Source organism: Drosophila ficusphila, unplaced genomic scaffold, assembly GCF_018152265.1.
Source record: "Drosophila ficusphila isolate 14025-0441.05 unplaced genomic scaffold, ASM1815226v1 contig_106, whole genome shotgun sequence".
Classification (NCBI taxonomy): domain Eukaryota; kingdom Metazoa; phylum Arthropoda; class Insecta; order Diptera; family Drosophilidae; genus Drosophila; species Drosophila ficusphila.
Genome location: NW_025063993.1, coordinates 3,157,034 through 3,183,413, shown reverse-complemented (window position 1 = coordinate 3,183,413; position 26,380 = coordinate 3,157,034). Strand labels below are relative to the sequence as shown.

General features: G+C 40.1%; 1 protein-coding gene across 1 annotated transcript in view; it reads right to left on the bottom strand.

The window, feature by feature from the left end:
* LOC108088325 overlaps positions 1–26,380 on the bottom strand; it is a 73,674-nt gene that overhangs the window by 41,294 nt on the left and 6,000 nt on the right. The window contains 3 exon segments of the mRNA XM_017186063.2: positions 5,550–5,675; positions 9,874–10,010; positions 10,285–10,555. Coding sequence (XP_017041552.1) covers positions 5,550–5,675; positions 9,874–10,010; positions 10,285–10,555 — 534 coding nt within the window.

Sequence of the window (26,380 nt, the reverse complement as noted above, 5' to 3'; positions counted from 1 at the left end):
AATCGAATGGAAATATGTTTGTTACTATATTGAAAATTCTAAAAATGAATTGTTGTTTGTTGATGACACCAACTTGACCAGCACCAGTTCTCGTTCTGGTTTCACTATTTAAAAATTCATTTGTGTGTCTAGACCGATTCCTGAACTATGAATGCTCAGCATACGCCGCAAAATCACACAAATCTTTTCCCCATTCGAGCGCAAACGCCTGGCTTCGCCCCAGGACAACTGACATTTATTGAGCCTGCTCGCATAGGCAGCATTAATATTGCTAATACCAGCAGGATGGGTTCCACTGCCGGTCCGCCTTTCAGTATCTTTTTTCTGCCTGCGGCCTGGGTCAGTGGCCAGCAGTCGATAAATGTGGGGATTGGCAAACGGCAATGGCCACGGCAGCTCATTTACACTGGGGTTCCAATTGATTAAGTTTTTAGTTAATGGGTTATTTGAACTGAACCGACGACCGACGAAGCCAGCCTGTGCTCCTCTGTGTCCTTTCTGCCCCGGACATGTCCTGCGGCTGCCTCAAACTCAAACAACAATTTTTGCTGTAATTGCAAAGTCGCCAATCGAGCTCTGGCCAATATTTGTAACTGGTTAGAGTTGCAGTTGCACTGGGACCCGTCGGTCCACTGCTGCTGTCATACTGAATGACCGGGCCAAGTCCATTGGCCATCCTCCTCCGGCTCGTCGGCAGGATGAGTAGTGGATTGGCATTGGGCACAGGATAGCAGGATGGCAGGAGCGGCCTCCACAGGCAGGCTTGACTGCCCGGCATAATGGTAATTTTCTGATTTCGATTTTGTGTAAATTCATTGCTGGCTCTGGACGGGTCCTGCTCATAGGTTTTTCTTCGCACACTCAGAAAAAGGATTTAAACCTTAAGAAAGGGGATTTCAATTTGTGGAAGCCCTAAAATACTTAATAAGTTTTTTAACCATCACTTTGTTTCTTTACCATCCTTAAATATCCCTATAAACCATAATAAAAATGTAAATGGTTTCTACAATAAAGTTTCATTTAGTTTAATTTACAGTAGTAAATAACTTGAATAATTTTCTATATGTTTCCGCCTATTTCGTCGCTTATAATCACTGACCCTTTCCCGTTTCAAAGTTTTTTTCTGAGTGCACTGTCTTTTTCCCCTCTTTAGCTCCACCCGCCGCCTTCCCCTTCTGGTCGTTCCTCTTCATCATCGTCATCATGTCCATTGTGTGCATTGAAGCGTTATTAGCATCGACTTCATAACGAATTATTGGGCCTTGGTCCTTGTGTGTCCTTTTCCCCCTGCCCCTTGCCCCACTTTCCGTCTTTGGCCTATCTGCTCCTGCTTTTTCTGCTGGGTTTTGTGTTGGTTTTAAATTGATTGAATTATTATTGTAGCATTCCATTTTTTTTTTTTTTGGCTGCCGTTGCCTCTGGGTTAAGTTTTAAGGGAACTCTCTTTGATTAGGCCAAGGCCAATACTGAACCGACTTTTTGGCAAAACATTTGCTCACATGCCAGTTAGAATACTCGCATTTTGGCAGAGTGAACAAGTTTGGATAATTGGAAGTTGATAACTAGCGTTTTAAGTGTATACTCTTGAAATGGATCAAACGAATGTAGTCTTTAAATAAAAACAGAGAAAAATGCAGGCCTTGTAAAGATTAAATATTCAGGAGTAAAAAGATATTGAAGTGAAAGTAGTTTTCATCAAACCATTTTACCATTAATAGTAATTTCGAATGCAATGCGGTCCGCCCACAAGTATCTGAAATACATTGTTCGCGGACTTCGCTTGGTCGCACACACATGTTTTACACACTGAGTGAGATAAAAGTTTTATCAGCATTGTTGATGTACTGGCATCCGCAGAATCCTTCTCGCTTCATAATCTGCCAGCAACAAACAAAAGCTGCCACTTCAGTTCTCCTCCGCAGGCTTATCCTCCCCGATTCCTTCTTTTGTTGCAGTGTGTTTTTCAACTTAATTGTGAAACAATTTAAGCGCATAATGCCAGCTCCGACTGACTGTCTCCTTGATGATTTATTGAATTTTAAGGCATTTGGAAAGTTGCAAATAAATTATTTAACCGTGAGGCTTTTAATTTGCAACACAAATACGGGCGGAACAAGCCAATAAATAACCAACTAAAAATATTGTAAACTTGTGAGACTTTCCAGCCAAACTCGTAAACCTCCCCTAACTTCCGTGCGGTCGACGGTCAGTTATGAGCTGATCCGAGGGAAGTTGTTAAACAATCTATAAGCATTATCTATATACATACTCATTCAGACTAATAAAAACTATTGGCGAACTGAGGAAGGACCAAGCTGTCCGCTCTCCTCCCTTCGATGTCCTTCTCTGCGAAGGACGAAGGACGGAAACGGAGGGTCAGGAAAAGGACAACGGCTGGGGATGTTATGATTGTCAAATATTGAGTCATTTGCTCAAGCTGCTCTCGCAAGGACACTCAAGGATAACAGCCCCCTCCTCCGCCTAACTGAAGCTTTGTTGTTTCTGTTGATTTAGGCTAATACGTTTATGCATAAACTTTATTATTTATGATTAGCAATATTAGCCAATATACAAAAGGTTCAGCAGGAGTTTTAAACGGAGAGAAATTTAAGTGCGGGAGTGCTGCTTGGTAAAGACTATGAAATACCCTTTTAGCTGAAAGATTTTGTATTTCTTTACTCAAAGTTATCTCAAACAACTGGTCTTTTGTTTTATGTTTGGAAATAATTTAGTTTTTGCTGGTTGCAGGAATTTGACGCATGCAAATTCGGGTTAAGAATTTTAAACACTACTTGTCTTTAAAGTTATCGCTCTCCCCTTCCACTGGTGGCCAAGGATTGTTTGCTGAATTATTAAAAATAATTCCGAGAAGGTCAAGATAAGGACAGCCCAGTTACGCTCCCTTCTTGGCCTGTTATAAAATGCATGAGACAGAATGTCCAACTAAATTGAATAAATGATTAAACCGAAACTTCAGACTCGACACGGGGTGCTGGGCCTGAACCTGGGTAAATCATATATAACCGTATATTCGTATACTCGTGTGTGGGAAAGGCAGCGGATATAAATTTTCCGTTTCGGTCAAGAATTTATGTGGCCAGGCCATGACACGCATTATTTATACAGATCGGTGGGCCAGGAGGGGCTTTACAAACCGCGTCAGCAGTTAAAATTGCCTTTTCTGTAAAAAAAAGCCGCTTCGATGGAAACGGAGGCTTTGAGGGGGCAAAAACACAACACAAACCTGCGGTTAGTTACGAGTCTATATAGAACTGCAACGACAACAATGAACAATGCAAGAGCGGCGACAAAAAATTGAAAATGTTTAACTGCATTTTAAAACCGAAGAGCAAGGCGAAACATTCAAAAAATAAAATACACGGCAAAAATAAAGCTGGAGCTTGGAATAGTCTATGAGTGATAAATAGTTAATGTCGACATTATGGGTTTGTTGCCAATCCTTTTTCTTTGTTTTCAACTGCAATTTGCTTTCCTGTTTTTAAGGATTATGATGATGATTTTCATGATCGTATTTTAAGTTAGTTAGGTAGTTTGTTAGTAGTAAGTAGTTAGATGTTTTCTTTTTCCCTCAAACACAAATATTTGTTATATCTTATTTAAGCCCTCATGCAGTCTAAGTGCACTAACAAAATTTCAGCGTATCACAGCTGCTGCCGGAAAACGCTGCGGCAGGATAACTAGAGGCATGTCTGTTAGCTCACCCCGGCCTTCGTCCTGTGCGGAAATCCCTCAGCTCCGTACACATGTCAAGCGCCAAATGAAACCTCAACAGGACAGCCCAGAAGTGCATGGACTGCACTGGATGGCTATTCCATGTGCCGCAGTCCGGCTCCGTTTTCAGTTTTTCGGGGACGAACACCGCAGAATGTCAGCGCACGCCCCACGCTTGTTAAAATTTATTGTTGCACAAAGAGACAGAGACGGGAGATACAGGGCGCCGGCGGAGAGGGGGCCTTGCTGGGCCTACGGAGCTAAACTAATAGAGGTTTATGGTTTTCCAACCAGAGAGACAGTGGGCGGAAGGGCCTTCCTCGTTAGCAGAGAGTACGAAAATCTGTAGGCCCATGGAGGAGAAAGAGAGATTTTGTGGGAGACTACTACACAATCTATATAGACTCACTACTGCTTTGTCGATTTTTTAAAGATATAATGCAATATTTAATCTGATAAAAAAATTTATTTAATTAAAATGAACTTACATTTCTATTTTTGTATTGTAGAACGAAGCTAAAGATCCAGCTCAATAAAATAGTTACAATAACTATTCTGTTCGAGTTTGTTTTCATTTAATACAAATTAAATTATTTATTTCAACAGTTTCGTCATGGATATATTAGTGAGACAGAGACCGACACAATACTGGAATTCAAGTAGACTCGTTGCTTGGAGCCAATAAAATAAGAAAATTGTGTAGATTAAAAGGACTTACCATAACTTGACAGTGAGTAATATTAAAAAAATGAGAATTCATAAAAATATTTCTCATGTTCCTTGAAAACACCATGAATGTCCATTTCGACAAGTCACACGTGTGTGGACCGACTTCATTTTCCAGAATATATTTAGAGCAGGAGATTAGGTGACCTAACACACCTCCCTCTTCATTTGCATTTCAGCACCTCTGTGCGAATATTTTATTTAATCCCCAAATTAAAACAGCTTAAGGTATCCGCCCGAGGAGTGGATGAAAAGCGAGCAGTCAGTCTGGAAGTCTCGACTTTATCAAAGGCGATTTAAGCAGGGCCAGTCAACCCGAAACCGAGATAGAGATACAGTTGCAGATACGCAAGCTGAAACAAAAACTGAGCCAAAGCGAACACATTTGCGAAGCGGAGGGGAGCATTCAAACATATTGCACAAGTCAATTACAGGGATTTAGTGAGCTTTTTGGTACATTTTATTTGGCCAGGATTTGGGTTTTGGCATTACAAGGGCGACGACAGTGCCATCAGTCCTCTGCCGAATGTGTCCGCAAAACTTGCGATAAAAATATACACCACGCACACATAGCCAGCTTCCATGTTAAATAGTTTTCCTTTTCGGTGCAGGAAGGGCAAATGGATGTGACCCAACAGCACCAACAGCACCAAAGGCACTCAGGCTCCCAGCTCCAGGATCGCAGGACACACACACACACACAGACACGGATATCGGGAGAGACACGCACACAGGCGCACCATTCAATTCAATTTGCCGGGCTAATGTGGTATTTGTCAACAGAGAACCAAACAGAAAATTACAGAATTACTCGGACATTGATTGAATCGAAGAACGACAACGACAACGCCAACGACGACGACGACGACGGCATCGCCATCGACGAAAGCCACCAACGATGACAAGGCAAAGTCCCCGCCCGGATTTTCCACCCAACCACCACCCCCTCATCGAGCACCGCCCACTTGGGCACGAAATTATGGTCCCAAACGCAAGCAAATGGAGTGCAAACTCCCGGACACAATTTCCCGCAAACTATTTTTACTATCACGTAACATGAATTTTAATAAATGGAATTCCGGCCCTCTCACCTGCATGAACCCCTCGGGACATCCGGGCAACTCGCCCGTGGGACTGAGGTTCGTTTCGTATCCATCCACATCCGTATCGACCATGCCCTCGTCGAACCGTCCCACCGTGAAGCCGTCAAAGATGATCTGAAACAGACATAATGGTATTTCAATTTAATCCTTAAAACATATCCATCAAATATTGTACTTTAATAAGTGTATGTACATTTACTATTTATAAACATTTAAAATAAATAAGCAAGTCATAAATAATGCTGGTATGTTCATATTCAGAATACTTTTAAAGTTGGATGTATCAAAGCCAACTTTTAATTTGGCAAAGTTTGTGTGTGTTTTTCTGTGCAACTTCGTTTTATGCCAAGCTGACTGTTTCTTATCCATTATTTTTTCCGTTTCTAAATCCTTCAGAGCCCAGTTTAGCCAGGCCTTCCAGGGTATTAGAACTATATTTTATATTTGCTTAAAGTTATGCAAATGAAATTCCATTTGCGAAAAATGTAAGGGACCGCACAACGCCTCATTGTGCCCGCCCACTGTTTGCATATTTGATTGGCCATAAAAAAGAAAACACCACCCCCAACACCGGCCCTTCGGGGAGTCAAGTCAAGGTCAAAGTGAGGAAGTTGTGCGGCAGAGAGCCAAGTGTCTAATCCTGTATGCAATATGTACATTATGTACTCGTGCGGGCACATGTACTTTGCTTAATAAAATATGCAAATAAATGCCTGCCGGAGAGTGTGTCGAAAATTGGAAAGAAAACTCCAATAAAAGGGTTCAGCCTCGGGTTTCAGATGGCTGCCACTTGCTTTTCATTTAGCTGAATTTCCCGACACCTACGCGCACGAAAAGATTTTCGGTTCCAATTTGAAATATTAAACAAAGGCAAAAGTGACAGCGGGGAAAATGAGCAAGGCATTTCCATACCCGTCGTACATGGCATTTGTGGCTTCATTAGAAGCGACGACTGGACGACAGTGCGAAATATTCAGAAAAACTTTTGCATTTGCAAGTTTGCTTTGGACTTCATCGTGGACTCCTCGTTCCGAAATTCTCCTGGGAAAATGAGGAAGCATAATTTATGAGTAGTGTATGCTTTTTAAGAAGCTCTCTCTTATGTTTTATATTTTTCCTTTTCAAGTTTTTTGTTCTTCTGCGTGACAACTTTCGGGAAAACTTTCATCACGGCTTTAATAGAAAATTTAAACACCAGTGGTATCAACTCATTCAATGTTTGACTAGTTTGTGCCAGTAAATAAGGTCTTTATTTTGAATTTTCAACGCAATTAATTCATTATGAACTCGACCACATAAATGCCTAAAATTCTAAAAAATTCCATCAGCGATGCCCAACTGAGCAGTTTATAGAAGAACACAATAAGATTCATTCTAATTGTGATATAATTAATTGTTATGTAAAATACAACAAATATGTTTTCAGGAAATCTAAACTCCGCATTGAAAAACTAGTTGAAAAAATTATTTGCAAATAAACATGATTTACAATGCAGGGTAAACAAGAAGAGTAAAAATAATTTTAATGGTAAACTAAAATTATATTTAAACAAAAACCTTGATTTATGCACACTTCTGTCTGTCTTTTGCAAAAAAACGTTTTTCTTTTGGTTGATTTGTTGCATACATTTTCCCGTCCATTAGAGGGCGTGAAAAACAAGCTTTAATTACGGAAAAAAACGGCGCTATCGGCTATTCGATTATAGCAAACATATTGCGGAGTTTGGGGTAAGGTATTTCCATTAAAAATTAGCCCATGGGTAAACGGCAGAGTCCCAGGCAATTTAAACTTCTCCCTTCTGCGAAGGTCCGGGGTTCTGGCTGACAATCATCAATCAATATGTACAAACAGACAGCGGCAACAACAACCACTCCCTCGTTCGCGCCAATGTCTAACATTATTATTTCAAGCAATTTCCCACACAGACGCACCCGAGTGAGAAGCAAAAATATATAAAATCGAAGGGAAGCGAGGAAAACCAGGGAAGCCCGGGAAAGCCAACCGCATGATTTATATGCTACGATGAAGAGTTGAAGAAGAAAATCTACACTGAACAGTTTATAATTTTTTATATGGCTTTTTCGATATTGTATTCATTAAAATAAAAAAGGCCCTAACATATAATTTCAGTTTTATCAAAAAGAAAAACAAAATTCCCGACTGTCTAATTACATGATAACTTTTGGGGCTTTTAATTAGTGTTTTTTTTTTTTAAGGGATAGTTTATATCGTAATAAAATATACATACAACGTAGTTTTAAAATTAAACTTCATTAAAAAATGGAACTTGGTTTTCTACTAGTCGTTGAGGTTTTCAGAAAATCCTTACGTATTTTAATCAATAATTGTATTACTTTTTTCTACGTGTAGCCAAGTTCTTTGAAAAAAGTAGTCTACAAATTCTGAAACACAAAATAAAAAGTTATAACTTATGCATGACAGATTTGTGCAAGGTGCAAAGCCCACGAAGGAACATTTTGCATATATCATTCCTCACTCTTATTCGAATATCTATATGTGCGAGACTCCCAAGCGGATTGGGGAAATTTAAGGAGCAAATGGGGTGGATTCGGAGTGGGGGAACAGATTTGCTGACTACCGTTTCCTGGGACTCAACTGCTCATTGCGATGTTTACGCAAATTGCAGGGGAAATCAATTATTTTTCAAATTGAAATTGACGTTTCTCTGACAGCTCGCCAAAAATGTTTTGAAGCGTGTCTAATTTCATTGTCAACGTGGGTGGTTCTCGACTCTCGGTGGGGCTCGATTTGTTTGCTTATTTCTTAGTCTGCCTCTGAGTCTATTTATCAATCTTTTTGTGTGCCAGAAGCGTTTTAAAGAGCTGCGTTCTATTTAGAGCGCGGACACGCCGAATAGGATTCAACTGGAATCGCTGGGAGTCCTAATTAAGCACGCACCAAATGCCAGAGCTCCAAAAATGTCACGAGATACGCCGCCAAGGCGAGAAATGGAGACATTCTACCTAACAAGCTCGAACGGAATCTGCCGAATTCGAGAATAGGAAAACACACTTTTTGAAATACCCTGTAAACTTTTGAAGATATACTGAAGGAATGATTTCCATACGTAACTATTAAGAGACTATTAGTTTACTTCGATTTCCAGATGGATCTCAGATATTTAAGTTCAATACTGATAAACAAGTATGTTATACATATTTGTTATTCATATTATTGTAATTTACAGTTATATATCTTATGGTTTTTCAACTTATAAAATTTTAGGTGAATACAGTAAAACAAAAAAAAAGGAAATCTATCCATTTGATGCTTATAATTTCTTTCTTTTATGTTCAGATTGATATGTGGAATCTAATTGAATATAAAACGTAAACGGAATTTTTGTGATTAAAATGGCGTTTCTTCGATTATTATTATTATATAAATAAGTGATGTCAAATTGATATACCGGCTTCCTTCATAACAAAATGTTTTCTAAGCCAGTGCGATGACCACGAAGGTAGCGTTTGCGTTTTTGTTATTTTATATACGTAGGCCTAGTTAAATCGGTGCTTAGCCAGACAGAACCCATATACCTTTAATCCGGACGGCAGGTTCAGACAGCTTCTCAACTGGTGTGTACGAATCTGGTTTCTATTGTTGGGAACGGGGAATGGGTCTCGGGTATTTCACGGCGGTGCATTTGTGCGTGTCGCTGTCTCTTGGCAGTGTTTGTGTTTGTGTGGGTGCGTCTGTTCCCGTTGGAGAGCACTCCTCCTGCAGGACCTCCCACCGTCCATCTGCCCTCGAGTGCACGTGTGTGTGCATTGCACTTTTATTTCGTTGACGTACAGCTAATCTTTGGCCTACGGCGCACTAAAGCCAACAAACGGAAAACGGACAACGGACAACGGACGGCAACACGAACCGGACAAACAGTGCACCCATTCAACACCAGTGTTGGGAAAGATGCCACTTACTTTTACCTTGTTTGGAATACTGGCTCTCATTATTATCCCAAGTGTTTATTATACAATATAGATACGATACGATGTGAATTATTCATATTAACCTGTTATTAATATAAACATCCTTTATAAAATTTATTACGGCTTTGTGTAAAAGTGATTATGCCTAATTAAAATTTATATTAATATCAGATATTAAGAGTAAGGTGGAAGAAACTGACTAAAAAGTAATTCATTTCATTTAGAAACAAAATAATTTCCCTGAAATTAAATTATCTATTTTATTCAACATATTGAAAATAGGCTGGATTATAGTAAGGTACAGGTACGTGGCTTGTCCCACCACTGGCAAACACCCACAGGAACCTTCACCGGCACTCACCTGAACAATGTCGCCTTGATCATGACCGGATGCTGTGAATGTCAAGTGACAGAGGAAAGGCAATTTATTCCACTGTGGCGTTGGCACTTTTATGGCATAGGTGCGTCCGATATCGCCATAATACGTACGATTGCAGACTGTCAGGGGGACAAAAGGAGTAGAGAGTGTGAGTTGGGGGTTAACTTGTGTAAACTACAGTAAGCAATCGAAGGAGCGACCTCGAGCAAAACAAAGATTGCTTTACAACATGATATGTTAGTGAATTAAAATTGAAAGAAATAGTGGCTCAAAGAAGTACAAATTTCTTCCAATGTGATAATCCCAGCACTGGTTCGCTCTCTCGATGGCTTACTGTACTGTTTGCCAACCCCTCCTTCGTGAGGGGGACGACATCTGGCGGCATTCACTCACCGGAGCAATGTTTGGGCTCATCGCTGCCGTCGGCGCAGTCGCTCCGTCCGTCGCAGTATTTGTCCAGGGGCACGCAGATGGTGCCGCTGCTCCCGCTGCCCTTGCAGGAGAACTCGGAGACGCGGCAGGCGAGGCCCAGGGTGGTGGCCAGCAGGACGACCAGGACCGCCGGCAGCAGAAGCTGCAGCTCCACCAGTCGCTGCAGCGGAGACGAAGACGAACCGCACAGCCGATGGCGGCAGTGCTTGTGGCGTCTCCCCATCCTGGGCATCTGAAAGGGAAGAGGGGAGAGGCGGCGGAGGGAGATTAGTTGAGTCAACAAATTGTCAGGTGATGCCTGGAATCGGAGGGCTCCTGTCACCCGGAAAATGAGACAGCGGTGAGTCGCAGGAAACGGCCGCCAGCTGACCCAGATGAGAGGTGCAAATTGGAGCGGACAGTGGCAGGTTTTTCCCCTCAGCCGCCGTTGCAGATTGGAAAGCAAACGCATCACAGAAATGGAGGTGAGGGGCTTTAAACCTTATGTTTTGAAGTTTAGTAATTTGGCATTATAGGGTTAACAAATGATGGGAAAACAGTAGTTCGAGTTCAATATTGTAACTAGCAAAAAAGACAACTTTCTAAGGGTACATAAAAACACTAAGATTTTCAATATATATAATATTTAATTCTAAGAAATCTTTAGATTGTAATTTTCAACCTTTATCCTTCTGAAAATATTTATACAACATACTATACTTAGTATTTCACGTCATTTTTACCAATATCAGTATTAAAGACATGGAAATGAGTTGCAAACTTGAACTGTAGGGCAGGACTTTCCTGCTTATAAAACCCAACAACTTTAAGACTCACAAAACTCCATCTGGAATAAATGTATGCAGGAATGCAGCGTTCAGTTTCAAATTCTTTCTGGCATATTGAAACATTTAAAAGCATTCCCTCACCAGGTTTCTTGAAGTTCTTTGCCTTTTCCTTTCAACATGCAACCCACTTTCTCCTTTTATCTCTTTGAGCTGCCCCTTGTGGCCTTCTCATTTTTCTGCAATTTCTTCCCAGCCCCCAGCTAATTATTTTAGCTTCAGTTGGGATATTTTTCGTTGGCCACTTGTAAGTTCCTAAAACAACAGACACAAAGAAGGGAAGAAACGCTCGGCTTCAGGTTGAGTCCTTTGGTCCTTCAGTCCCCGAGCAGCAGACGCTCCCCGGTTCCTTGGGCTAAGTAACTGAAAGTGTCCCGGTTGGCATTATCTCCATTCCTTAACCCCGCCAAGCACACACTCTCGCAACACACACTTGTGTGTCCGGAGAGGGAAGACACAATTATGGCACAAGTCGGGCGGGAAACATATTGACAGGAGAAAGCCACGAGGGTCCGACTCAGAAGAAAAGGAGCGGCGAAACGGGGAGCGAAAAGCGTTATGAGTGTTTTCCCGTTTGGCACGAGTCGCATTTCCCTGCCCCATTTTCACTTTTCTTTCCCCCGATTGTCGTGCCACATTATTATGCTTTATTTCCGTGGCTGTCTTCCTGCATCATTCGTATTAAAAAAGGCCTTCAAATCTATATGCAAGCGCAAGAAAAATACTTTTGATAGAACACACTCTTCCGCAGATTGAAGATAAATTAAAAATAGTACATATGGCGGTATTAATGCAAAGAAGGGAATAAGTAAAGAAATATAATGATTTTATTGGGGCCATCGAGGTTTATTTTTATACCCTTGCAGAGCAAAAGGGTATTATAATTTCAGTCAGAAGTTTGCAACGCAGTGAAGGAGACACCTCAGACCCCATAAAGTATATATATTCTTGATCAGCATCACGAGCAGAATCGAAATATGTATGTACGTCTGTCCGTCTGTCCGTCTGTCCGTCTGTCCGTCTGTCCGTTTCCGCGCAAACTAGTCTCTCAGTTTTAAAGCTATCGAGCTGAAACTTTCCCAAAAGTTGTGTAGCTGTTGCACGCAGTATATAAGTCGGAACGAGCCGGATCGGCCGACTATATCGGATAGCTCCAATACAAGAGAATGAAATAAAAAATTCTCACTCTGTTGTTTTTCATCAGATCGACTTGAATTCTTCAAGATGGCGTTTTCTAACTGTTATTGAATTTCGGATTAAATTTGATCAAAATCGGATAACTCTATCATATAGCTGCCATAGGAGAGATCGAAAATTATATATAGAAATAATGGAAATAAATTGATAACATCGTTGTTTTTCATCAGAAAAGTATGATTTTTGGAATATAGAGTGTTCTTACGACTCTTGAATTACGAGTTAAATTTGATCGAAATCGGACAACTATATCGTATAGCTCCCATATCTCTATAGTCAAAAAAATGGGAAATGAATAGAAAAATCGTCTTAGCTTCGATGTTGTCTAGCCTTTATGCGTTTTGTTCGACATATTTGATGACTGCAAGGGTATATAAGCTTCGGCTTGCCGAAGCTAGCTTCCTTTCTTGTTCAACTTCAGAAAGCATAATGAACTAAGCAATTATTACTGTCATGAAAAGTTTTCCCACTTTACTTCTTGTCTTGAAAAGTGTTTTAAATTTCACTTGAATTTTTTTGTGTAGAAGGAGTGCCGCTTGAGACGCTTCCTTGGACTTGGACTTTCCTTGCCCTTTTAGTTCTTCTGGGGCTGCTGTTATTGTTGCTGCGGCTTGGCTGCTGTCCTGTGCTGAAGTGTTTACAACACTTCCGGCGCATAATGGAAAACAAAAGGCTTAAAAGGGGATACACAAAGGATTTGAGCAATCAAGTGCGCTTTTGAGCACGCAGACCGATAACAGTTTTATTTTCGCTCGCCTTTTTCCATCACATTTTTTCTTGCACCTGCCATTAGGTTGAGGGCCAAGGAGAAAGGATGCTTTTGCCCTCAGTTTGTTTCAAAGTCATAACAATGCTGAGTTTTCAATATGGGCCCGGAGGAACCCACACGTATGCGCCATAAAGTCCTCCCATGTGGCAGCAAAAAAAAGGAAGAAGAAGCAAAGAAACGGGGCATAAAACTCCAAGTAGTTAGGTCCAAATGTCTGCACGGTCTTAGCCAGCACAACAATAAAGCCCGAAAGGGTGGACACAGAAAAAAAGGATATCAAGGGGTCTGGCTTTTATGTCTAAAGTTTCACTTGAACGTCGAGCGCACACACACATATACACTAACACACACACACAACCATTCCGGTGAAAAGGACATTTAAATTCTGTAGGGAAAATGCACCTATGTGCAAAACGGATTCCAGGCTCACGGAATTTTAATTATCAAGCCTTGCAAGTTTTTCGGCCAGGATCCAAAGCAACACAAATATCACTTAATTCAATGCATATTCAGCCAACTTCCCGTTTGATTGAGCTTGAGAATGCAGTTACAACCATGAATAAGGCTGCTGCAGAGCTGGAAGGATAATAACCAGAGATGAGGAAGGAAAGTCGGCAGATAATCGGTTGCTGCACCCACCATCCCCGGGGTCGAAAGAAGAGCCAGGAAAAAACAAGGAAGCAGCTTGTAAGCCATTCCTAAGCCACATGCCTGCAAACAAGCCAGAAAAAGGAAACACAGAGCGGAAGAAAGACGGGCCAGCAACAGCAAAAAGGGCTTTGGAGGAGAAACACTGGATGGGATACTTCTAGGACACTACTTAAATGAGTAATAAACAAAAAAAATATTACAAGTTAAATAAAAGCAACACTATATAATGGAATTAATTTATGATTAATTGATGAATTAAAAAACATAACTTTTTATTATATTTTTTGGTGTTAAGCCTTTATTCATTCAACTTAGTTTTTTTGCAAGACACTTTACTGATCATTTTTCTGTAGACCGATCACAGTGTCAATCAAAATAGGATTGACTTTTTCTTTCTCTTTCAATCTGGTCCAATGAAGCCCGGCCAGGAGCTTTTCGTTTTGATTTTTTAGGACTTCAATTTTTGCTTAGAATAAATGCTGAACAAAAGCTTAAGATGAAACTGTCGAATCTCATTGTGAAATTCAATTTTGCTGAGCCATGCATTTTGGTGGGAGCTTGAAACGCAAAAGGCGCAATCGATTGGGCCTCGAACGGAAGCTCATGTTTACTTTAATTTTGATTTGTTTAACTTAGCTGGGGAACCAAGATCGGACCTCAAAGCCAAAGGGAAAGTCATAGGCAAAAACAAAAGCAAATGCAGAGTTTAAAAATATTGTTTATAAAAATCATAAGTGTTGGATAACTTGTAGACTTTTTATAGTTTTATTGATATTTAAATGACCTGCGATACAACACATTTCTTAACAACAAAAAACAACAATACAACACATTCTTAACCTTTTTGTCCTTGGAAACTAACGTTTTCTCGATTTTTTCTAAACCTCAATTACCCCAATGCGTTTTGTCTAGCTTCATCTACAGATCGTATGGGCTTACAGGCCCTTCATTCCATTTATGGCCACATGCAGTCGCTTTCAGAAGCTAATCCAATCAATGCACTCACATGCCTCGGCACAATCAAATTCCAGTTACAATTTGAAGACTTCACTAGCAAACACATGGCACAATTAGAAAGGAACGGATAGAGGAGAAAGGAAAGAGAAAGAGAGAAAACTGCAAAGTGCACAAGATACAGGGAACAGGACCACTGGCCAACTGTGTGGCTAAAAATTTGCCACAATTGACAAAGAATTTATGCGATGCTTATGAAAGGCTTTCCAGCTAAGTCTCTTTCACCAAATGACAGAGTTTCACTTTTTCTGCAAGGACAACGTGAGGGAAAATGGGCAAAGCCAATGACAACAATGTCCTTTAGTTTTACAACAGTAAATAAACTCATCTGGTCCATGAGATAAAAGAGCACAGAAAAACATTAGGGAGCCTGTTCTTTTTTTTCAATACTTTAAGTATCGGAAAATTTATAGTAACCAAACAAAATAGAGAGTTTTATATTGCAAGATAAGTTTTTAAGTGGTATTTATTTAAAATCTTATTTCATAATTAAATTGGCATTGGCATAATTCACATTTTAAAACAAATCGTACGCTCATATTGCGTTTTCTTTTGAAATATTTTGTTTCAAAACGTTTAGTTTTTTTTTGTCGCTTTTGTTTTCAGTGCACAGCGCAATTGACTGAAATTAGATTTCTCTGCCCAACAAAAAACTTTAAAATCACACTGCAAATGCGAGCACTTGAGTTTTTCCATTTCCTGGTACTGCGGCAATTGCCACCAAAAAACAACAACCGGCAAAAAGAATAATATTTATAATTAAATTAATAAGAAACAGCATCAAAAGCCGGCTGGAACGGGGGGCAAAAGGCGACTCCGATGGCCGGCGGGCGTCGAGAAATTAGCATAACAAAGCCATTAGGGGGCTCAGGGGAACTCCAGTGGACTCTGATTTCAAAGGCATCCAGGCGACTGTGGCAATGACAGAGACGCAAGGCCGAGGGGGCGGAGACGCTGGTGGGCGGAGAACTTGGGGAGGGGGAAGGGGAGGTGCTGCCGGGAAAAACGGCAACACAAACACAAACACGAGCAGACTGCGAATGTCACCCGCAGAGCCTGGCTACACAAAAAAAACTTCGGTTTGCGACTGACGCTTACTTATGTCATTAAATTAAAAATCTTTTATCAAAAGTTATAGTATAACACCCTGTAACAATAAACAAGATGAACCTATGTTTGGATAGGAGAAGGTAGTTGACAACTTTAATATGATTAGAATTTATTGCCAATATCATTTCAGCCTAACAAAATCACTTTTCTCAAAACCAATTAAATCAATTGCCTAAAATTTGAAGAATTAACTTAACAATTATATGGTAAACTTCATTCCGTTTAATTACGGAATCGGATCTACAATCGGGCATAGAATTTTCCCTTGTGTAAGCTATGAATGCCATATTTTCCGTGCTTTTTCTTCAGTCGCACTCTACGTGCGGAGCTACTTTTTGAGTAATGGCCAAGATTACGCTGCGATGTGATGGAAACGGGAAATGGCTGGCGTCGGCGAAAGAAACAAGGATGCGGAGGATGGCGCGGAGGTCCTTTCGCCTGTCCTTGCACAATTTAAAGTTGGTGTCACGCATCACGCTTCGGTCTAATGAGTCTCGTTTCTCCTCTCGTTTGCGCCACAGCTTCGTCTGCGGCAATTGCAACGTGATTTGGCCAACGCGGCTCAATCAAGTCGGGCGAATAAGGGAGGGATATAGGATACCAACGCCGGTTACACGCCCTGATTAATTTCGCGGCGGACAGTGCGGCGTATGAGTAATTTACCATTGGGAATTGGCAAAGCCAAGTTAATGGACGAAGAAAAAGACTCAAAGGATTTCGCAGAAAACTATTGCCTCGATAATATAAAATGATCTGATCAGAAATTGGATAGCAAATAATTTATGGGTTATAAGATAAAGTTATAAAAGTGGAATTAAAGGCTTTGCGACATTATTTATTTATTGAATACTGTAGAGAAAATCTTTCTTTAAAGTAGGAACTAAACTAACTAAAAATTATACATTAACATGCAATAAAATCGCTATGAAGCTCTATGAAGATTGTTTACATCTTTTAAAGCTTCAAAAATTGAAAAATTGCCCTATAAACGTAATTGGATTTAAAGCTAATAAAATTCTATATTAACTAAATAAATGATTAATTTTTACTGAAGTTAACGATTGAGGGTTTTAATTGTAAAGGAACAGATTCGTTTTCTAGATACGTTTAATGAGAGCAAATAAAAGGACAAGCTACCAAATGATTCCGAATAATTGGTATCGCCATGTTCCTCTTGGCGGACAAGAAACTTAATCATATTCCCTATTCTTTTTCGCACAAAAACTACATATTTTACACCCCTATCATTTGCCATAGGATATACTATACCACATACTCCGCTGTCTTTATCTTTTCGAACTATTTCGTATGCTGACTACCAACTTGCAAGCAGAAATGCCAAAAGTCAGGGCCATTAAAGTTGGCAAACATAAAACTGACGCACTGGCAAAGGCGAGAGGCAGAGACTGCTGCACATTAAAAATGTAAACTTAATTTTAAAGCCAGCCGAAGAGTGGAATGGCGGGAATTTCGTCTGAAGTTGGAACTGGAGGCAAAGGGATGGGGCTGCGATCTCATACAACTATAATTCCGAATCCCGACGGCTCCTTCGCTGAGGAAACATTTCGCATAAAATGCCAAATGCTCTTGTCCCGCCGGCATGTGTGTGTATGAGTGGGTGTGGTCGTAAAGCAAGCGATTGTAGCCAAAGCTACAAACTGACAACAATGTAGACCGTCGTGGATTTTTATGCCCGGCAAACTGTAAAAAGGGCCAAAGCCCCCTCAGCTTTTCTTCCAAACAAATTGCATATGAGCATTTTGCATTTTCAATTTAAATTTTTCGCGCTCACTACGCCGGGGCATTCCAAACAGGGAATGAAAAGCGGAGCACACTGCCGTAGATTGGAATTCACGCTATCTTTGCGTTTAATTTCCTTAAAAATAGAGCAGGATTAAAAGCCGAAGGGCGATGAACCCGTGGGAAAAGCTAATGCAGGCAGCGTTATAATGCAACGAACTTGGCCAGATGAAAACCTCGAGGTGAGTTCAAGGGCTGGCCAGACGACGTCGGTAGCCTTTGGCGCCAGGACCAGACTTTGCATTTTCTTTTCTTCCACTCGCTTGCTTTTCTTCCTTCGAACTGGGCTTAATGAGTTTCATCGTCTTCGGGGCACACACACATCGCGCATACGCCACGTTGAACACGCGTTCATCCGAAATAATGGGTGAACGTCTTCGGGAGTGAGTCTTTTGGGCCTGGCGATATCAGACTTCTAATTTAACCAAATACAAGTTCAGCAGTTAAGTTGAAAAAATTATTGATTAATTAACAACTTCTTTAAACTGAATTTTGGGCTTGAAGCCACTTAAGTTTTCCAAGCAGACGGCAGAATATTTTCAAGTCTATTTTCCAGCCCGCTCTAAGGTCGGGCTTACCTTTTATTGACAGAGCTTAGCTGTGAGCCAGACACAAGACACCACAAGGACAAACAGAGACGGCAATCGAGACGGCGATGCCAGGGGAAAGAGATATCACGGCCTAGGCTTTTGCATTTAATCTTATGAATCTTTGAACATACTTTAGCACTTTGACACTTTTGCCCATCGCCAGCGGCGGCAAACAGTTTTCGGTCGGCTTTTTAGACTTGGTTAGCAGCATCGGAGTGCCATTAGTGTGTGGCCAGGGGTGTCTCGCCACGTCTAGGGGGTCCAAGGGGGCAAAGGACCCTCTACGTGTGCCGCCTCCCGCCTCCCGGAGTATCCGAGATTAATGGCAGATGGTGGGAAAAGCCGCTTTTGGGAGGTGCAGCAATGGAGGCTACGTGACTGAGTGCTACAGTTTTAGGGTCTATTTATGGCATAATTTTCGCACTACTTCTAAAAGGCTCCCGTATTGATTACTCTTGCATTATAGAGCAACATACTTCTGCTTGCCATTTTCGTTAAACTATTTTATTATTTAAACACACAGAAATATGCCCTCTGCATGTGATTTATTTTCTGCTTTAAGGCCACAATATGTTTTTGGAAAAGATTTTATTTCGAACTAAGTATTCTTGCCAAAAAATTGCTTCCAACAAAAAATAGAGCGACATAAAAAAAGGGAAAAACTTTGTGGAAGCGTTTTTTTGCGACTTTGGTAAAAAGTATTTGAGCAAAATAAATAAAATATTATGTAGCCCATATTTTTTTGCGGACATTTACTTTCAACTTTAATCATCAATCGTTAAAACTTATAGCTATTTCAGCGTACTATAGATATAAAATACATTTTTGTCTTCTCCAAAACATAAGTTGGGATTAAAGTGAAACGGCATCCATGAGGAGCAGAGGTGTCACTTAATTTAAGCTATTAAAAGTGCCATAAATAATTCAAGGCAACTGAAAACTTAAGTCCACTATTTCAACATGATTTATTTATTTGCTGGCAAAGAACCCACAATGTATGCCATTGTTGGTTTCCAATTCAAACACAACACCCAAAAATCTATGGCGCATTTCAAATTAAAGAAAAACAGCCGTAAACACATTGCAAGAATTTTAGGGGATTTAGTTTGTGTAGGAAACCAATGCTCGCTTTTATTTGTGGTGTGGTGTTGCAACTAAATGGAAAATGAAAAATTTATAGAAATTCAAATGCAATGGCAGCGCCCAAGTAAAGCTGGCTTAAAGACCCCGGTTCCGAATGGGTTACGGAAACAAACTGAAAACAAGAAAGGAAGCTAGCTTCGGCAAGCCGAAGCTTATATACCCTTGCAGTCATCAAATATGTCGAACAAAACGCATAAAGGCTAGACAACATCGAAGCTAAGACGATTTTTCTATTCATTTTCCATATTTTCGACTATAGATCATATGGGAGCTATATGATATACTTGTCCGATTTTGATCAAATTTAATTCGTAATTCAAGAGTCGTAAGAAAACTCTATATTCCAAAAATCATGCTTGTCTGATAAAAACAACGATGTTATAATTTTATTTCCATTATTTCTATATAGATTTTTCGATCTTTCCTATGGCAGCTATAAGATATATATGACCGATTTTTATGAAACTTTTTTCTCAATTTTATATCGTTGTTAAAAAACTTGATATTCAAAAATCATGCTCGTGGGATAAAAAACAACGATGTTATCAATTTATTTCCATTAATTCTATATATAATTTTCGATCTCTCCTATGGCAGCTATATGATAGAGTTATCCGATTTTGTTCAAATTTAATCCGAAATTCAATAACAGTTAGAAAACGCCATCTTAAAGAAATCAAGTCGATCTGATCAAAAACAACAGAGTGAGAATTTTTTATTTAATTCTCTTGTATTGGAGCTATCCGATATAGTCGTCCGATCCGGCCCGTTCCGACTTATATACTGCGTGCAACAACTACACATCTTTTGGGAAAGTTTCAGCACGATAGCTTTAAAACTGAGAGACTAGTTTGCGCGGAAACGGACAGACGGACAGACGGACAGACGGACAGATGGACAGACGGACAGACGGACAGACGGACAGACGTACATACATATTTCGATTCTGCTCGTGATGCTAATCAAGAATATATATACTTTATGGGGTCTGAGGTGTCTCCTTCACTGCGTTGCAAACTTCTGACTGAAATTATAATACCCTTTTGCTCTGCAAGGGTATAAATATAGCGGCGAGCGGGAAGGAGGGACTGAGAGCTATCAATGGCAGCAGTTGCTACAAAATGCCAAATTTGCATATAAAGTAAAATTGAAAATGCCACTGGGAGTGGGCTGGAGGAGCAGCAGCAGAAGCCAACCGAAAAAACCAAAATCGGAAAAATAAAAGGAAAGCTTTCGAAAGCCGACAAATGCAGTTCTTGACTCGGCCTGCATTTTCCAGTCCACAATTGCTTTAACCTTTCGGTTTCCCCTCCTCTTCCGTGGCGTTTTCCTTAAAAATATTTACATTGATTTGCTTGGCTTTGACTGCCAGAATCCACTGCCGCCCCCTACTTTCCACTCTCCACTATCCGCTGCGTTGAAATATAAATTGCTGGCACTTTATATTTGATAGGCGGACTTGCGGAAATGCGCGTCACGTACATCGAGGCAAAATGGAGATGGGATGGAAGGGGCACAGGCCCAGCGCAGGATGATCCCGAGTCAAAAACCAACAGAGGCCACAAATCACAGGCCTCCGAATGTTGAGGCTGCGTTCCGGATCGCAGAGATGGTTCCGTGAAAATGTGCAGGAGGCTGTTAAATGTTTTAGTCTAAAAACTTAGAAAGAGTTGCTCAATAAAATGAGTTTACATTTCGTTTTGGTAGGACACCTTTTAAAAATGCTACCAAATTTGCTTATCAATCAACACCTTTGGCTTTCGCCGCTCAATCATTTTGGTTATCATAATATTAATGTGTTCATCCCAACATTCTAATAAAAGAAACAAAATATTAACGTACAATTTGAAAAGTTAATGAAACAAGATACACAGAACAATAAAAACTGCTTTTAACTTCAAAAGATTAAAAAGAGATAAACAGAAATTGTATTGTACTTAATGCAAAATGCACCAACGGTTTTTTTAACCTGTTTGTGCTGAACATGTGCAGAAGCTGCGAAGCTTTTTTTCAGTGCCCTTTGACCTCGGGCAGTACAAATACGCAGCATTTAATTGGGCTCACGCAACCATCGCTCTGTTTTCCGTCGCTGCCTCACGCGCAATGCCGTGAACTATTTTCGTGGGTCTCTTCCGTCTTTTTTCGTTCTGCAGGTTTTGGTTACGCCGGTACAGGTAAACCGGGTAAACGCTGCCGGGGAGCGAATCCTCCTGGCCACGGCCTAACTGATACAAATTTGTTACACGTACAGCTGAGGGAGGCGAAAGATACGGCCGTAGTCGAGTACGTGTGTTCGTTAGCCTAAAATCCTCGTGGCCTAAACTCTCCCCGCTTTCGCCTTCCATGTCCTGCCAGGCTAAAAACTAATTCGAAATTCATGGGCTCGATTTGCATTTTTGATTACTCGGAATACACTGCACCGCACGCAGCCAGGAAAAGCGGGCGCCGTAGTTGTAGTTGCCTTCATTGTCTTGGCGGAAAACTAGGATATATACATATTAAAATAGATATGTGGGCGGGTGGAAAGGTGTGATATTTGTATTTGCGAAAGGAAAACTCTACGGCTTCGGGGACCTGGGGACACCGGTGGGGGATTTTTCGTTAGTTTTAAGTAATTGGGGGCCGTTTTATGACACACACACGGAAAACACGAGTACTCACTTGGGGCGCATAGCGGAAAACACATAAATATTAAAATAAAAACAAAATTATAATGTATGCGTTATGGTTTAATTGGTTGCAGTAAAACGTGTCTCTTTTTCTTATTTTTCTCCCGTGTGCTGCATTTTTGCGGCTTTAATTAAAAGCTAGGTAGGCCAGGGGGTAAATGAGGGGGGATGACTGGGTGTAATCAGGACCAAAAAACTGGGGAATCCAGGGAATCTGTCTGCCATAAAACAAAGACCGTAAAATGTGCATAACTAGTTGGGGAAGGTTTTTTAATTTAATGGCTGATTGAAATTCAAGTTTATTACATTTTCTAGCACCCTTTTTTTAATAGTTCCGCTCGGGGGAGGGTAACGCAATTAATTTGACTGATAACTTTTTACGACTCTCCTTAATGAAATACTCATATGCCCCATAGTTTTAATTTAAAGCACAAAAAAATGATGTATCAAAAAAATAACCCAATATTGGAGAGCCTTGAAAAATAGGGCAATCGAGTGCAGAGTAATTGATCATTTACAGCCTTTCCACTAGTTATTTTATTTATTATCAAACTATTACTGTTTCGCAAATTAACAAATAAAATAATTCCTTGCCCTATTTTCCAATTTCCATGAATACGCAGAGAACCCCTGCGGGGATAATCCTAGAACAATTTCCACAGATTTCCACCCCCATTTGTGGAAGGCTCATCATTAAGTCGCCCGAAATCCGAGTCCACCCTGCCCAACTAATGGCACAGCCCATTTCTACCCATTTGGCTTTTACCTTCATTAAGACACTTCACCCGGTTGTCACCTGCAAAGCAAACTAGCAATTCCATTGCATAACAACATGAAAATGTGCTAATTTGTTTAGTCAGCGCCACTTTCCAACTGCACTAATGCTGACAAATAACTATAATAATGGCAGTAGCAGTAACAGCCGCTTCGAGCTTCGAGTGCTGCGGCAAAACTTTCAAATATGCTCTGCCGACTCTGGGAATTATTCTGTTTCGGCCCCGAAATGGCAGGGATCCCCATTGTCATTGTCCTGACGGCGTTGATTGTCTACGTGTTTGCGTGTCACCCGAACATTACGGCCAGAATGTCAGACGACCACGAAGCCGCCTCTTCACCTCTGCGTTGAATGACTTAATTAGTCAAAAATTTTGGCAATGTCTTGCACCTGAATACGCAGAATGTCTTAATGAAGAGCCATTCTAAGAAAAGGTCTAAAATTAGCTTATAAAATATTTATATATTGTATTACTTTCTTTATTAAATTAAAAGCTTTATGCTAAACCTTAAGTTTTGTTTGTAAAATCATTTATATAACTTTACCCAAAATTAAATCTCGTGAATATAACATTTGAAGATCTCATAGAAGCACTAACTAATTTAACAAGTTTGTAAAAACCATTTCCACATGTAAAACAAATAATTCAACGAATGAAATTATATCCTTAATAGGTTTTATTTTATTTTATTTGAAGTGCAGACAGCCCTTTTATTTATACCTAGTTAATTAACCCAGCAAAGTAACCTTTTGCCCAAAAACTGTCGTTCGATTTGCGGCGATGCCTGGCACAATAAATTACATTAGCGACATTTGCTTTTTTCCGATGATGTTTGATTATGGGTCTGTATGCAGTGCAGTGTGTGTGTATCGACTTTGTAGGTTTTTCATCCCATTTATGTGGATGGAGGCACGTGCCTGCCAACTGTTCGGCCATGTCTCCTAATCAATGACCCTTATCACCCTGTCGTTGGTGGCTTTAATTAAAGTTCAAACTGTCAGACGGCAGCAGCTGAATCGAACCGAACGGACGTAAATTGAATTTTAATGTACGTATACGTAATATTTCGTTGGTTTCCCGAGTTTCCCGTCTTTAATGCAATCAATAGACGACTGGCAGAGCTCAACTTAGCCCATATTGCTCAGCACAGTGAGCTCTGAAGCAGCCACTTGACAAGCTGCCGCCGAAGAAAGGGGGAAAATGCGGAGAAAGTGCTGGAGAATGGTGAATAAGCGGAGAAAGGAGCGACCGACGTCCTCAATTCCTCGATTTTTGTCTTTCTCTTTTTTTATTTTGTACTCTATGGCCTAGTTTTCGGGAAGCGTGCAATCAAAGCGATATTGGCGCCTATTAGAAGATGAATTTTCCCACCAGAGAATGACAGCCACAGAAAGTGAAAAGGGGAGAGTTCGTAATTGGGTGAGTGCTCTCAAATGGCTATTCTATATAATGTCTACAGAAAATGTATGAATTCCTTTTGGATATCCACATTTCACTTCTGTGAAAGCTTTAAACGAGGTTATTGAAAAATAACACTGGTATTTTAATAAATACAGCCATACCTATAAAACATCCTTAAACCATTGAGAACTGGTAAAATACTTAAAAAAGATTTTTAGAAAAATCAATCAAAACCGAGCATAAAATTTGTTTATGTTTAATATTATATTATTTTATATTACTTTTCTTTAATTTTTTCACAAATAAACAAAAGTTTTTTAGCAAACACATTTTTATTTTAATACTCTTTGATAAATTAGATATCTGACGGAATATTTGTCAGTTAGAATTTATTTCTAAAACCGCAGTCAGCAGAAACAAACTTCAATCGAAATTTGTAAAAAATGTCAGAGGAAGGAAACTTATTCACCTAGAGCTCCTATCTTGTTTTCCTTTTCCATTTAGTTTTATTTAAACTAGTTTGATGTTTGATATCCACTCGCTCGAATTCCAACATGACCCTGCACTTTTGGCCCTGCGCGTGTTTATTGTACAATTTTTGGTATTTATTGGCACTTGATTTTCTGTGGCCAGAAACCGAGTGTCACGTATCTCTTTTTTCATTTGCCTGAGCACTTGCTGTCACAGCTTTGTGGAGTTTTATCTTGGCAATTTATTTAGTTTTTATGCAAATCAAATTACGCCAAACAAAAAATACACAAAAACTGTTTCAAATTTGCTGCGGCGCTTTCAAGCATTTTCCATTTAAATTCTTTTACAGTTTGCGTCCTATAAACGAGGTTATATAGTCTTTAGCATTCATAATACCAGTTTTAAAATTAATTGATGGCAGTTTCTGACAGCCAGAAACCAGGGAAGGTAGATAACAATTGATGCCAGTTGACCGGAACTTCTGATCGGACAGAACCAGAAAAAAATTAAAGCAGCGGAAATAAAGTTTTTTCACAGTTGAGTTTTGCATTTACTCCAATTAAATAATATCGATTATTCCATGAATTTATTGCTTAATCGAGTATAAAGAAATTGTGATTTCACCAATTTGTCCATCTCCTAACTTTTGATTTCTCATTTAAGAGACAACTTTTAAATTAGCTACTCGGCAATAAAAACAAGACGAGACACAAAAAACAATTGCTATTACGAAGAATTTCGTTTCGAACTAACTTTGTCTGCAATTCAAACGAAAGTTCATGGCATGTGCGAGAAAGTATTGCAATCTGCAGAAAATTTTTAAATGCAATCGAAATATTTTCTCATCTTCCATTTGCTGTAGTCCCGACAAACATTTTCCTCGTTCTCTTGCATATGCAGAGCAAACTAAATGGCGTGTAACAAGCTCCGAGCAAGAAAAACAATAAACTCTTTGAGGTTTTCGCCAAAATATGAAGAAGTTGGAGAATTTCTTGGAATAAAAGGGCAGAAAAAATGTGAAAACATATTAAAGTCTGGCGCCAAGAGTTGATCAAATTGATGCTTGACTTTTGGGACAACGGCCAAAACCGATGGCGCAGCAGAAAACTCTGCGAAACTTATAAAATTTGGCAACAACAAGAATACAAAAATAAAGTGAAATAGAAACAGAAATAGAAAAGGCGGAAAATGAAATGGCATGTGAGTGGAAAAAGGGGGAGGGAGCCGCAGAGGTCCTTGCATTTCTCCGGATCACGCAAACAGAGCGCAACGGACACGTAGGAGCCCGTAGAAGTTACATCTCTCCAAGGAGAAAGGGGGCGTGGCAGGAGGGCGAGAGAGGGGCAGCAGGAGGGGTATAACAACCAACAACTAACAACAGCCCTCTTGGGCCTGCCAATGGCACAGTTCAATTTCGCTTTAGAAAAAAGCCAGAAAAATAACACGACGAAAGGAAAAACGGAGCTTGCCGGAAGAGGTTGTCATCGATTTAATCAGGACAAAGTTTTATACTATATATTCCCCTACTGATTGTTCAGTTGCTGTGGGTAATTGTGGCGGAGTCAGGAATGCGAGAAGTTAGCTGGCAATCAAAATGGCTAAGTGACGAAACGACCACCCATTTCAATAAAGGCACTGTAAT